The 14,623-nt window shown below is 38.4% G+C and overlaps 1 protein-coding gene and 1 long non-coding RNA gene across 4 annotated transcripts in view; one reads left to right on the top strand and one right to left on the bottom strand.

Annotated features, from left to right (window-relative positions):
- Positions 1 to 14,623, top strand: part of LOC110568048 (uncharacterized) — a 63,887-nt gene that overhangs the window by 17,489 nt on the left and 31,775 nt on the right. The gene's annotated exons all lie outside the window — the stretch shown is intronic.
- Positions 2,035 to 14,623, bottom strand: part of NLK (nemo like kinase) — a 154,670-nt gene continuing 142,081 nt past the window's right edge. Inside the window, exons 8-11 of one of the 3 annotated variants that reach the window (XM_064367632.1) lie at positions 13,081 to 13,167; positions 7,109 to 7,307; positions 6,137 to 6,230; positions 2,035 to 3,820 (exon numbers count right to left, since the gene is read on the bottom strand). In XM_064367632.1, the coding sequence (XP_064223702.1) occupies positions 3,766 to 3,820; positions 6,137 to 6,230; positions 7,109 to 7,307; positions 13,081 to 13,167 (435 nt within the window). In that variant the 3' untranslated portion in view covers positions 2,035 to 3,765. Of the gene's footprint in view, positions 3,821 to 6,136; positions 6,231 to 7,108; positions 7,308 to 11,145; positions 11,183 to 13,080; positions 13,168 to 14,623 lie in introns of those variants that run through there. The other 2 variants (XM_064367633.1, XM_064367634.1) reach the window with 2 other exon arrangements.

The following is a 14,623-nucleotide window of genomic DNA, read 5'->3' as shown; positions in this document are numbered from 1 at the left end:
TCTCTACTAAAAATACAAAAATTAGTTGGGTGGTAGTGGCGTGTATCTGTAATCCCAGCTACTTGGGAGGCTGAGACAGGAGAACTGCTTGAACCTGGAAGGCAGAGGTTGTGGTGAGCCGAGATTGTGCCATTGTACTCCAGCCTGGGCAACAGAGTGAGACCCTGTTTCCAAAAAAAAAAAAAAAGATAGTGAAGTTGGCTCTCTGGCTTACATCTGTAATCCCAGCATTTTGGGAGGATGAGGTGGGAGGCTCACTTGAGCCCCGGAGGTTGAGGCTGCAGTGAGCTACGATCAAGGAACTGCACTCCAGCCTGGGTGACAGAGCAAGACTCTGTCTCAGAAAGACCCAGAGACCCAAACAAATATATGTGCCCATGTACCTCCTGGAGAGTCTTCATTTATCCTCAGGGGTGTGTGTACCCCTAGTTTAAAGGTGCTGCTGTAGTTTATTATCCCCATAAACATATAATTATATGCAACGTATCTGCTTAGTTTCCCCCACGTGTTCACCGATTTCTTTGTTCACCATCCTTGGATATCTGCTTTTAGTTATTGTTTTTCTTCCTCTTGAAGGTACAACATCTTCTTGAAGTAAAGTAAGTCCCCTTTAGAACTGCCTTTGGTGAGGCTCTGTTTAGAGTAAACTAAATTTGTTTTCTGAAAATATCTTAAAAGTTATCTTAATTTCAAAATTCATGCAATTTTACATTCTATTAATATATTTTTTATTTTACTATAAAGTAATATTTTAAGTAACCTATCAGAGAGGAAAACAAAACAAAAATTATAAACCTTATGAGTCATCACAAGAGATTATCTCCATCTTTCACAGGTTCTTAAACTGCCTACAAATTATAGGTGATTATAACCCTAATTTACCTGTCCACACTGACTCTACTGGCTATGAGAACTCCCATTTTTGCAACTCCCAACAATAAAGCAATAAGGCACAAATCTCCTTGGTTTTCTAAGTAGGTTGCAGCTAAGAGCAGGTCAGTATATTTTCTCTAATACTTATCATCTGTAAAGGAATTTAGTTCTTTTTTTTTTTTTCTTGAGACAGTTTGCCAAGGTTGGAGTGCACTGGCACGATCTCAGCTCACTGCAACCTCCACCTCCCAGGTTCAAATGATTTTCCTGTCTCAGCCTCCTGAGTAGTTGGGATTACAGGCGCCCGCCACCATGCCTGGATAATTTTTGTATTTTTAGTAGAGATGGGGTTTCACCATGTTGGCAGGAATTTAGTTTCAAAATCATGTGTAACTCAAAATGCTCTCTTTTAAGTGATGAAACTGGTTTCCTTATCTAAGCATTATTGATATTTATTAATATGGCTTCCTGATAAGTAATTCTTATACTAAGTATTCAAAATTTTGTTGAATAAAATAATAAATGTATTTATATTAACTTACATGAATTAGAATAGCCAACTCCCTCAATGTTAGGGAAAAAAAATCCATTCATTTTGCTAAATAAAGAAAGATAAGGAGAAGTACACGCCACCTACAAACTCAAGAGTAATGTTGCTTTAGCTTCAGGCAAAATATTCTGAAGTTAGGCAGTCTAGTTTCAGGCCTTGATGACACCACCAATGGGCTGAGACTTCTTCCTTAGCTCAAAGTACCTTTGGGCTGCTAGGCGTAGGAGGCAGAAGTAGTAAAGAGGGAGGTGTCCAGTTCCTTCACCAGTCTGCTTCATACAAAGCAATCTACTTTTATTTAATATATTTGACTCCAAGATATTGCTTCAAAGAAAAAAAAGTTTGAAAACCACTGGATTAGAGACTCCAAGGTCTAAAAATACTTCTATATTGTGTATATTTAAATCACATGTCTTTGATATTGGTTAACTAAATTTTCAATATATTTTTGTCAATCTAAAGTTTCTGGGAAGATTTTTTAAAAAACCAATTTCCTCAAAGATCAAAGTGGAAATATAAATAGGAAATGTCTCAAAACTTTGCAAAGTCAAGATATGAGTTGTACTGAAGAGAAAACAAAGGAAAGAAACTGAAATAAAACAGATGACACATCTTTTTCAAATGTCACATTTAATGTTTTCACCACTGTACTTCAAATCTACATTGTACAAAGTGTGCCACGGTAATTGACCAACCTCTGAGATTGTACCTTTCACACCAGTGTCTTCTTGGGCTCTTTTGATACTAAACACGTTTCTCATTCAAGTGAATTGAAATGCTTCAGTTGGGTTGATTCTCAGGAGCCTCATAAAAAAAAACAAAGATATTGCACCATCTTTGTTTAGTAATTCAATGTTTGTTTCTTTCACAGCAAATAATTACTTCATTGAAGTTAAAACTTCCAAACATAACTTATTAATAGTCTTCAAATTCAGCTCAGATCACTCAAGTTGAAAATACTCTGCTAAATACAGATAACTTACAATAACTTTAACAGTTAATTGTCCATAACACACACCAAGGTTTTTTCCTAGACCAATTTTAAGACGATCCATTAATATTCCTTGTACAGGTGAAAAATGATCTTCAATTTTCTTTTTATTTTTAATATAAAAGTTGGAAGGGACATTCAAGTTTCAAGTCTCCACACTGAACTTAAAAAAAAAAAAAATAGTCATCATCAGCATGTGGAGGTAAACAAGCCAAGTTGTATAACTCCAGGAGGTAGAGGCCTTCGATTTGTATTCATATGTACATATGCACAGAAGAATTCAGTGTTCCAACAGAAAAAAAGAACTTGTCAAAAAGTAATAAGTTATTTACTACTGTGACATTTCAAGACTCCCACAGCTTTGCCTAAGGACACAAACACATTTGACATAATTCCCTATGTGCCTTTTTAGTTGTGGCTTAAAATTTTTTTAAAATTTGTTTTTGTCCTTTATTATTTTTTTACTGTCCAGTGCAGGAAAAGTCTCACAAAATTTCACAGACCTAAAATGTGCAAGCTAGTTCTCTTTCTATACAGCAATGTTGGGATTCTTTTGAAATTAGCTCAGAAATGAATTATTTACACACATGAAAGATGCATGCTCGGGGTTCTTTTATGTAAGAAAGAGCAGAAAAACTTCTAATAAAAATAGATTAAATATATATATATATATTTATACTGGGTAAGGAAAACAAAAGTTTAGTCTCTCCTAGTCACAAACTCATTCTCTCTACCCACAACATTGGATTTTAGACAGCACACATCACCATCACGGCTCTAATGAGAAGCTAATTATAGGGCTTGATCATTAGGTGGCATGCCCCCTCATCCCTACCCTCCCCCCCAGGTGCAGCCACGATCAGTTCACGTAGCTCCATAATTGGTCGCAGGCAAGGTTTCTAGATTTTTTTTAGTTTTAGAAAACCCCCAATCTTTAGGAATGGCTCAAATAATATCAAAATGTATGACTGTCCTGTGTGTGTGTGTGTGTGTGTGTGTGAACAATCTCACTTCATTTTAGAAAAGAAAAACAACAAAAACATAAAACCCCAAACTCCCAAATTTGGTTCAATTCTCTTTTGTTCTGAGGTGAGCCATAACAGCTGCACTAAATTCATAAAACATGTGCAACTCTGGGTAAAATATTTTTCTTCTAAAAGCACAACCACTTTACAAGATTAAAAGTCTAGTAACATTTCTAAATATTATTCATATCATACAAGTAGTGGTTGTTAATTTAAAACTTCATTAGTAAAATTACAGTACAAGCATGATTAACCTCCAGAATTGCAAATCCCAGACTCCAGTGGAAAGCTACATTACATCTTCAGTAGTACATTATCTTCCACCGTCACTCCCACACCAGAGGAGATGGGGGCATCTCAGATGGCTGAGCAACAGTGGAACTGGAAGAAAACAGCGATGGAGAAATTAATTGTAATGCCACAATGGCAAAAGGGTAATTCACTACTGCCTGTTTTCCTCTCTTCCTCTGAAAAAATTAAGTCCACTTCTGGATTTTTACTTGTTTCTTTAAAGTTGAATTTTCTAAGTTGTCTGTTTAAGGATCTGTTATCTACGGAGAGGCAATCTGGTGTAGTGGGTAATATATAGGCTTGAAATTAACATGTCATTTACTAGTTGTATGGCACTGAGCAAGTGCCTTAATCTCTTCTCATTTGGAAAGGAATAATGCTGTTTACCTCAAAGGATACTGTGATGAATAAATGATAACAGATGTGAAGTGTTTTCTACAGTGCCTACTTCATAGTGTAAGGTAAATGGTAGGTATTACAAGTGACAATTTCAATAATCAATCAGGAAAACAACCTTAAGGGATGTAGAATTATCCATTTAAAAGTAGCCTCTCAAAATACAGTGGCCTAATCGAATGAGCCTTAGAAGCATTATCAAGTATTAATGGAGAAATATAGGTAATCATTTAGCATTGGTTATCCACAGATGTTACTGGCTTTTTCCTATGTCTGACTAAGGTTGCTAATTAGATTATAAACTTGAAATGGAGAAGTGTACCCATTTTGTTTCTCCAAGGCCCAGGATCATTTATACCTAAGCTGCTTAACTGCCTAATTGACAGGGTCAGTAACTCTTAGGGGAAAATAGTAAAACAAAGTAATTTAAAACCACAGATAAGTAAAATGCAACTTGATTCCTTCTTCCAATAGAAAAATACATGGAAAAAATGAAAGTCAGGTCTTATAATTTTATGCATAAAATCTTGACTGTGGTCCAAAAAATTCAAACAACTTCAATATGATTAAAGGGAAACAGCAGAAGAAGAGAGAAAAAGGAGAGGAGAAAGGCAGCAGGGAAGATAGAGACTGTGTGGCCGCTCAGATAGAATCCACCCTTCGTCTTGCTTTGTGATGCTGGAGCCAGACCCTGTTCATGATTCCCTTTGCCACTGAGCTAAATGTTAGCTTTGTCAACAAGAGGGTGCTGGAAGGGCACTACAAAGTAGTAGCATCGGGAAGCAGGCTCCCTTCCCTGGTTTGTTGTGCTTTTTTTTGGTCATGTGGAAGGCTCAGCTTTGGTCCACCCAAACTCTCCTGGCAGGCGTCTTTGATGGACCAGTTCTGCCCACACCTTCTGGCACACTTCCTCTTCTGCACATCACCCTCGTGCTGTGTTCCTGTTCCTGTGGCAGCCATACCCTCTCCAAAGAGGTCCTTACATAGAGGAACTGCTTCTAAATTCTTAATTTCTTTATTTTCCCTCTGTCAAAAAAATTGCCAAAGCAACCTCAGTCTACAGGGAGTAGCTGCTTTCTGCATTTGCTACTTCAGCAGCCTTCAGAATCCTTTTATGCCTTTTAGCAGTTGATCATCTTTCCCAGTTAACAATTGTTGTTATTAAATTATCCCCATTCATATTATGGGGAAGTGGTTTATTTCTCCTGACTGGACCCTAATTGATATATAAGGACTTAAACAAAAAGAGATCAAGAGAAGGAAAGGACAGAGAGACAAGGAGAATGAAGCCTGGTAAGTTCCAAAGTAGGTTCACAGCTCTACCATAAACCTCTTGGCTTCTCCTCCACACAGGATACACCAGCAGTCCACCAGCACACAAAAAAATTATTTTCTCACTTGCAGTTATTACTAGGGAGTGGGAATGGTAGTGGGAACTGAGATGACCACATTTAACTCCAGGAAATCACCATGTACATCATGAGGCGGCAAAATGATCATCTGGGAAAAATATTGCCAAAGCAACCACAGTGAACTGGCACCAGTGTAAAATGTGATGCTTACAGTTTTTGTGAGATGGAGTTTTGCTCTGATTGTCCAGGCTGGAGTGCAATGGCGTAATCTCGGCTCACTGAAACCTCCACCTCCTGGGTTCAAGCGATTCTCCTGTCTCAGCCTCCCGAGTAGCTGGGATTACAAGTGCATGCCTCCACACCTGGCTAATTTTTGTATTTTTAGTAGAGATGGGGTTTCATCATATTGGTCAGGCTGGTCTTGAACTCCTGACCTCAGGTGATCCACCCGCCTCGACCTCCCAAAGTGCTGGGATTATAGGTGTGAGCCACTGTGCCTGGCCTGCTTAGTTTTAATACACTCAAACCTCATAACAGAAACTTTCTGTTGCACCTTTTACCTATGTTAGCTAAATAAAAACAAATACGCTGAATAATCAAGTAACACTGGCATCCTTTAATTCTAACAAAAATGTTAGAATTACATAGATATAGTTACCTAATAAAGCTCTTAAAAGCAGCAGACTGAGGGTTGATGCAGAGAGGCACTCTGTTTCCTTTCTGCTGTTCCAAAATGAACTGGTGAATAATTTCTGTGGAGAAAGCAAGCATCATACAATCCATGACAATTTGGAGGCCTGGGAGCAGTGAATTCTCAGCTGACTCTAGCCAGCATCTGAACAGCATTTCCTACTGGTTTAGTTAAATCAAAAAAACACATCATCTATCAAGCAGAATTCAGTTGAACTTCCTAAAACTAAAATGACAGCTGTTGCTAAAGGTAGGCAAAAAACCCACTGGTGGCATTACAGACTGCAGCCCCATCAGTGGGAAGAGTAAAATGGTCTATAAATTTGAGAGAGACTCCAAGGTTTGGCATTATAGATGAACTCTTCTAAGTTGCTGCCTTTTGGAAGATCAGTTGGTATCTAGGTGTACAGTTTCAGGTGGTTACTTGGGGACTACCCTCTCTCTTGTAAAATGTCCTAGAGTAGACACTAAAATCACTCAGAATTTTGATTGCCATTACCCCCACTGTATCCCAATAGGAGATCCTGTAACAAAATTTTATGACTACACTATCAGAAATTCCCTTCTCTTGTCATCATCCAAGGAATGATTCCCTCAGTGAATTTTTATATTTAATGGAACTTTGTATGTTATATAAAGAAGATCAATACGTTTCAATCAATGAAATGACATTGAGTGAATACATATTAAATGTATTTTGAGTCATACTCCCTAAATAAACTTTGAAAATAAGAACAAACTATTCATTCCTCTCCCCAACCTTCCCGTGTATAGTATTAAATATGAATTATTATGCCCTGGACACATAGCTATATGCAGGGTTGTAAAATAAACATACAGGGGAACTTTGGTTACCAACCACATCTCAGCTCTTCATGGCCACCTGGTGGAAAATGTTACTTGGCATCTTGCCTGGCCCAAGGCCAAACCAGATACTCACCTTTAACCTGTCGGACAGAACTGAGGTTCTTCTCAAAAGTGTCATCAAATTTGGGATTGGTGACAGGCTCAAAGTCACTGGTATAAACTCTTCCAGTAGAGGTGGAAAAGCAACATTTACACATACATGTGTGATATCGTAGTCGCCCTTCATCTAGGTAGGGGTGGGCTAAGGCATCCTTAGCGGATATTCTTTTGGACTGAAATCAAATTAGAGACCAGCACATCAACACTACAGATAAATATGACTGTCCACATAGGATCTTTCCAAAGATATATTAACTGCTTTACACAGCTTATAATTTATAGTACATCCCATCCAAAGAGGGATAATTGAATTTAGAGGTGGGTAACGTAGCAGCATAGGGAGTGTATGATTTAGGACAACTACTGTTATCATCTACCATCATAAAGCACTTAGAAGTGCCTTTCTGTTGAAATTCTGAGAAGTTCCTACCCTGAAACAGATGTATGCAGGGTCAAAAATCACAAATACCACGACATTTAACTATGTAGTGCTTCAAATGGGGTTACATTTATATTTTAAATGACAGGCTGTATTTTCTAAATATGTGTCAGCATCCAGAAGATATGTTCATAGTGGCAGTCTTACAAAGCTGCTTGAAATTTTTATTCTCTTAGAATACCAAACAGACTAAGGCAAAAGCTGCTGGAGTTAGGCAGCAGATAGCAGTTTGACTGCCATGTTTTGAGATACAGCTCAGTCTGAATATCAGGAGTCTAGCATTTTATTTTCTGGCACTTTTATTTTTTAAAATTTTTTTGTAGAGATGGGGGTCTCCATATGTTCTTGAATTTCTGGCCCCCAGCCTTGGCCTCCCAAAGTGCTGGGACTGCAGGTATGAGCTACTGTGCCCAGTCATTTTCTGTCACTTTAGATCAGAATACTTAATATATTAATTTTAAGTTTACCTGAAAATCTAAACTTTTAAACTTATTACTCCATTAAAAAATTAATGTGCCTTCTTTTAGCTCAGTAGACCAATGTGTACTACTGAGATAAAGTAAATTTTAAAGGATTTAAGGATGAACTCAATAGTACAGAGTAGAACAAAAATGAGAACTAACATTTTGCTCTGATTCTAATATGACCAAGAACTTCACATTACACAATTTAAAGAAGAAAACCACTTTTGTTTTCAAATAAACCAAAAACAACTGAATCATCCTAACTGTTCTGGTCCCCAAATAATAATAAAATGTTTTCCATAAACCTGGATTCCCACAAACACTTTTATCTCTGATTTTTGCTATGCTGATCTAAAAGGGCATGTCATGACCTTTCAAGATACCATAATCACAGAAGAAAGCGGGTGTTTTATTTACCATGAACCGGCAAATGTATACTTGATAACCTTGGTTTGTTTTCCTTTCAATGAGTTTATGTTTTGTATTTGGTGACCTAGCTCTTCTGAAGTCTGACTCCCCTGCACTCTTAGCAAGTAAACTTTTTCCTTTTCTTTTTTTCTAAAAAAGTCTGAGTCCTTTGACAGCTATTCCTAGAGGTTCCACTGGGACGGAGTTCCACTGCTGGAACCCAAAGAAACAAGTAGGCTGACCATGTGCAAGCCTGGTCAAGGGCCCCTCTGAGCCCTTGGCTTCCCTTTCCATCTTTCATTAACTTCTGTTCATGAGTTTCAGCACAGAACTTCAACAGTTTATCCTTCTGTTTCTTTAGGTCATATACAGTGATCATTCCAACAACTTACTTCCAAGTGTGAAGCAAGATGCTTCACACTTATACCACTGTCCAGTTTCTCCAATAGCTTGGCATTCTGTGCTATAGATAAACATAAATGCTTCCTTTTTTTAAAAAAAAATCACTGTTACCTGCTGGGTTATCTGCAGGACTTTTTGACATTTTCAATAATATCTTTACTCCACAGAGCAGAGAGCAGGCAAAAAATACAGAAAATAATGCCCATAGGTCTTGGCACCATGTGAAGCATTGTGGGGAACCTGTCATTGGCACATCTGGCCTGCACGTGTGCCACTTTATTACCTGTTGTGGACACGCCTGCATGGGGGAATCTGGATGTGCTTAGGGAAGATAGAATCACAGCTGACAGAGGCTGGGGGGATCTTTTTTCCCTTGGGGATACTGAACAAACTGTGTGTTGTATACCTGCTTTTTGACTGTGACCTGTCACTAAGGTCAGGTCATTTGCGATGTCATGTTAGCATTCAAAGTTCCAGATTAGGGATGTTCAATGTGTATGTGTATGTATGTGTGTGTGTATGTGTATCTCACCACAGACACCTGCCTCTTAGACTGAATCAAGTAACTGAGTTAGCATTTCTAGTACTGTTTCAGTCCAGGAGCAGACATACCATGGCAGTAGACTGCTTAACCCAAGATCAACAAAACAAGAATAACTAGTTACCTAAGACTAAATGGACTAAATAAATACACTGATTTATTTATGGTCAATGGTCTGTTCTTCATAGGTATTTAAAAGGGGCTCATGCCTGTAATCTCAGCACTTTGGGAGGCCAAGGCAGGTGGAACACTTGAGGTCAGGAGTTCGAGACCAGCTTGGCCAATATGGTGAAATCCTGTCTCCACCAAAAATATAAAAATAAATTAGCTGGGCGTGGTAGTGCACGTCTGTAATCCCAGCTACTCAAGAGGCTGAGGGAGGAGAATCTCTTGAACCCAGGAGGTGGAAGTTGCAGTGAGCCGAGATCGTGCCACTGCACTCCAGCCTGGGCCACAGAGTGAGACCCTGACACACACACACACACACACACACACACACACACACACACACCCTCATTTCTTCTTAATGTATTGCTGACTTTTAATTTAACAGGTTAAAATCAGAACAAAACTCTCTTTAAATGGTTTCTTATTCTGACTGAACTCTCAGAACTGGAAATTAAAAAAAAATCCTTAATATAGATCAAAAGCTAACAAAGCATCAGGCCAATTTAAAAATAATAATTCTGTAACAAAGTAATAAACTTGTTGGCTTTGTTTATAACACAGTGATAAAAGCAGTTAATTATTATGTAGTGTACATTAACTAAATTAATTTCTTTCTTTTTGAGACAGGGTTTTGCTCTATCTCCCTTGCCAGGGTGGAGTACAATGGTGAGATCATGGCTCACTGTGGCCCTGACCTCCTGGGCTGAAGCCATTCTCCCACCTCAGCTTCCTGTGTAGCTGGAACTACAGACATGTGCTACCATGCCCAGCTAACTTAAAAAATTTTTAATTTTGTAGATGTGGGGTCTCCCTAAGTTGCCCAGGCTGGTCTTAAGCTCCTGGGCTCAGGGGATTCTCCCGCCTTAGCCTCCTAAAGTGCTAGGATTACAAGCATGAGCCACTGTGCTCTATGCTCAGCCCAATTTTGTTTTTAAATGACTATGCAGTTATTTATATAGGTCCCATAAATATGTACTCCTCCTTACCAGATAAATCTTTCTCTGTAAATAAATCTTTATTATAACTACAACCACACCACAAATTTCATTTAATTGTGATAATCCCACTATTAAGGAATAAGGACTACATGTCACATGTAGAATTTATGTACAAAAGACCTCCCAGAAAAAACGTGCTTACTACTTGCTCTGTGGCTTTTAGGATATTCCAGCCTTAAAGATTGTAAACACTAACAAATCAGGAGCATTAATAAACATGAGTTCTCTAGGCCAGGTGCAGTGGCTCATGCCTGTAATCCCAGCACTTTGGGAGGCTGAGGCAGGCAATCACAAGGTCAGGAATTTGACACCAGCCTGAATAACATGGTGAAACCCCATCTCTACTAAAAATACAAAAATTAGCTGGAGGTGGTGGTGTGCACCTGTAATCCAAGCTACTTGGGAGGCTGACGCAGGAGAATCACTTGAACCCGGGAGGCAGAGGTTGCAGTGAGCTGAGATCGTGCCACTGCACTCCAGTCTGGGTGACAGAGCAAGACTCTGTCTCAAAAAACAAACAAACAAAAACAAACAAAACATGGGCTCTCAGAGAAAGAGGATGGCTTACAGCTCTAAACAGTGCATGCACACCTGGTAGAGGGGAGTTACATGGTTCTTGGATCCACATCTAAATAGAAATAGAGAATAAAATATTTCTAACACATAAATTTCAATCCTAGACCCTTTATAAAATCCTCTATGGGCCGACAGAAATTACCTCTGAAGCCTGAATTTCACACAGCTCTAGTTTTGTTAACCACGTAAAAGGAGGTTTTTAAAACATATTGATCAACATTTTTTTGTTAGCTATGTAGATAAACTTGCAAATAACACAAAATATCAAATAATAGTAAATCACTAGCTCATTAAGCAAGTTATATGATTGAAATTGTCCTTAATGGTGGGAACGTGACCACAAGGAGACTGTGGAAGCAAGAACAACTGTCACTTTTGTCAGGCTTACAGTATCACTAAGCACTTCACATACCACATGGTATGGTTTGGCTGTGTCCCCACCCAAATCTCATCTTGAATTCTCACGTGTTATGGGAAGGACCTGGTGGGAGGTAACTGAATCATGGGAGCAAGTCTTTCCTGTGCTGTTGTTGTGATAGTAAGTCTCATGAGATCTGACGGTTTTAAAAAGGAGAGTTTCCCTGCACAAGCTCTCTTTTCCTGCTGCCATCCATATAAGAGGTGACTTGCTCTTCCTTGCCTTTCACCATGATTGTTAGGCTTCCCCAGCCATATGAAACTGTAAGTCCAATTAAACCTCTTTCTTTTGTAAATTGCCCAGTCTTGGGTATGTCTTTATCAGCAGTGTAAAAATGGACTAATACACCACAGTAAAACAAAACAAAACAAAAAAACAGCAAAAAACACCAAAATAAACACATAAACAATCTACACTGTATGCTAAGACATCACAAAAATAACTTGAGTCACCATAATTGGTTCTGGTCCCCCAAACCTTGACTGTTTCTCACAAACCTGGACTCTTAACAGAATGTTTTTTATCCCTAATTTTTGCTATGCTGATGTCTGTAGGTTTGTGCATTTGATAATCTTCTAAGAAAGTTGCAGCTTCCTTACTACAAATGGCCCAATGTAAACTTAATAACTTTGGTAATCTTGTGGTTTTTTAATCTTTTAAATATCTGGTATTTTTTGTATTTGGTGACCTTGTATTCTTGGCATAAAATTTTCTTTCCTAAATGCTTCCATTTTTGAGTCTTCTTTGACAGTAGTTATTGGCTAGATGTGAATAATATTCTCTGGATGGACGAATAAATGCAGAGCTGAACTTACACTGTAATTTGTAGTACGTTCCAGAAGAGTCAAGTCCAGAAAGGGTATTGGGAAAAGCTTCCATCTCAACAACCCAGAACAAACATTTCCTTATGTAATATAATGGTCAGATTTTTTCAAATAATCTTAAAACATTTTGTGTTCTGACTGGGCATGGTGGCTAACACCTGTAATCCCAGCACTTTGGGGTCTGAGGCAAGAGGATCACTTGAGCCCAAGAGTTCAAACCAGCCTGAGCAATATAGTGAGACATCTTCTCTACAAAATATTTAAAAATTAGCTGAGCATGCTTGTAGTCCCAGCTACTCAGGGTGCTGAGGTAGGAGGAATGCTTGGGCCTGGGAGGTTGAGGGTACAGTAAGCTGAGATCACACCTCTGTACTCTAGACTGGGTGACAGAGCAAGACCTTGTCTCAAAACAAACAAAAAATTATTTTGTCCTGATTTAACTTGGTGCCAAACTCCTTTTGCAAATATTGAGATTAATAAGAAATAAGAGATAAATGAGATCCAGCTCCTTATCTCTTCCCCTAGACTCTTATGTGTTAATAAACTTCTGTGTGATGAGTGCACATGATACATATGATACTGGTGATTGAAGTTTATGTTTTGAAAAGTAATTATTTACATTGCCAATCTATTCAAAACCACATTGTTTCTCTCAGAACACATTTATTTGTAATTCATTAAAAATACATAAAAACAAACACTACTTACTGGATCAAAGACCAACATCCTGCAAAGGAGATGAACAGCTTCATGTGTAGCCTGGCTAGACAGGGTATAGAGTACAGGAAGAGATGGCTGTGAAAAAATTAAAAATTCAAATATTTAAGTGAGTCTTTGTGTAAACAGCTATGGAATACAGCCAGCTTATGACAAGGTAAGTACTCAGCTCGAAAGGCAATGTGTGTCTAAACTCAAGGAGAATGAGTTTTCCCTTCATTAACCAGTTTTCAAAAGCAACAATTGTTACTAAGTTCCCATAGCTTGCTTGCTTGCTTTATTTATTAATTTATATATGATGGAGTCTCACTCTGTCACCCAGGCTGCAGTGCAGTGGCGCCATCTCGGCTTACTGCAACCTCCGCCTCCAGGGTTCAAGTAATTCTTCTGCAGTCAGCCTCTCAAGTAGCTGGGATTACAGGCATGTGTCATCACGCATGGGTAATTTTTGTATTTTTAGTAGAAATGGGGTTTCACCATGTTGACCATGCTGGTCTCGAACCCCTGACTTCAAGTGATCTGCTTGCCTTGGCCTCCCAAAGTGTTGGGATTACAGCTGTGACCCACTGGGTCTGGCCCCGTAGCATTTTTATATTGCATGATTATCCCCTGTAGGGTAAAGCATAAAAGAGCCTATGAAAAATGAAAATGAGTTGTAAATATGGCACTCCTGCTAGCCATCTTTTTTTTTCAATAGGAGAAAAGGCATGCACATTTATTTATTGTGTGTACATGGGAGGCTTCAAAATAAAGCTCCAAACCCCTAATGAGGTACAGAAGCTTGAGGTTATAGAAACCATGAGGGCTCAGAGCATGGCCAAAACCAGGATTTGGTTAGCCTTATATCTTAAATGCTTTGGCAAGAATGATAATCAAACATGCCTAGGGATGGGAGAGAAAAGATTTAAAGGCAAAGCATGTAAATTATAAGCATGTGAACTGTCTTATGACAACATGATAAAGGTGCTGAGATACTAGTTCTAAAGGAGCTATAGGACACTCAAGAACTTATAGAACCTTTAAAGTACACCACTGGTTTTGATGGTTTAATCTGAATTGTCTTTATTATTGATTTCTCACTCAATAATTGTCTTTATAAGTGGTAGGCTTATTCACATGGCCATATCTGACCTCCGTGAGGCAGCGAGATGGCTTCAATGACCTGAGAAGCCATAGAGCTTATAAAGCTTCTATTTCACTGCTAGGAGCATCAGGAGACAGAGCAGGTAAACAGCATCTGCTCTGTCTCTCACACAAGTAAATTCCTTATCTTTAACATTAAAAAAGGAAAAATTAAGGAAGGTGACAAAAAATGTTTAGACACTCCCTTTCTTTCAATGCTTAATATAACTGTTGGCAGAGAAATTTTTCCTCAAGCTTTGAAAGTTCAAATTATTATTGGTTTGACTTTCATACAATTAAAAAAAAGACTAATCTTGTAGTGGAGTAAATGACTTTCCTAATGGGTTTCAGACCTGGCATCTACTTATAACCTTTCTGTGGTCAGAAAGTCTAGAAGGTCAAAGCCTATGAA

This window comes from Aotus nancymaae, unplaced genomic scaffold, assembly GCF_030222135.1.
Source record: "Aotus nancymaae isolate 86718 unplaced genomic scaffold, 86718_ANA_hifiasm-v0.15.2.pri h1tg000072l, whole genome shotgun sequence".
Lineage (NCBI taxonomy): Eukaryota > Metazoa > Chordata > Mammalia > Primates > Aotidae > Aotus > Aotus nancymaae.
Note: the sequence above shows the minus strand (reverse complement) of the source record. Positions and strands in the feature narration are given on the sequence as shown.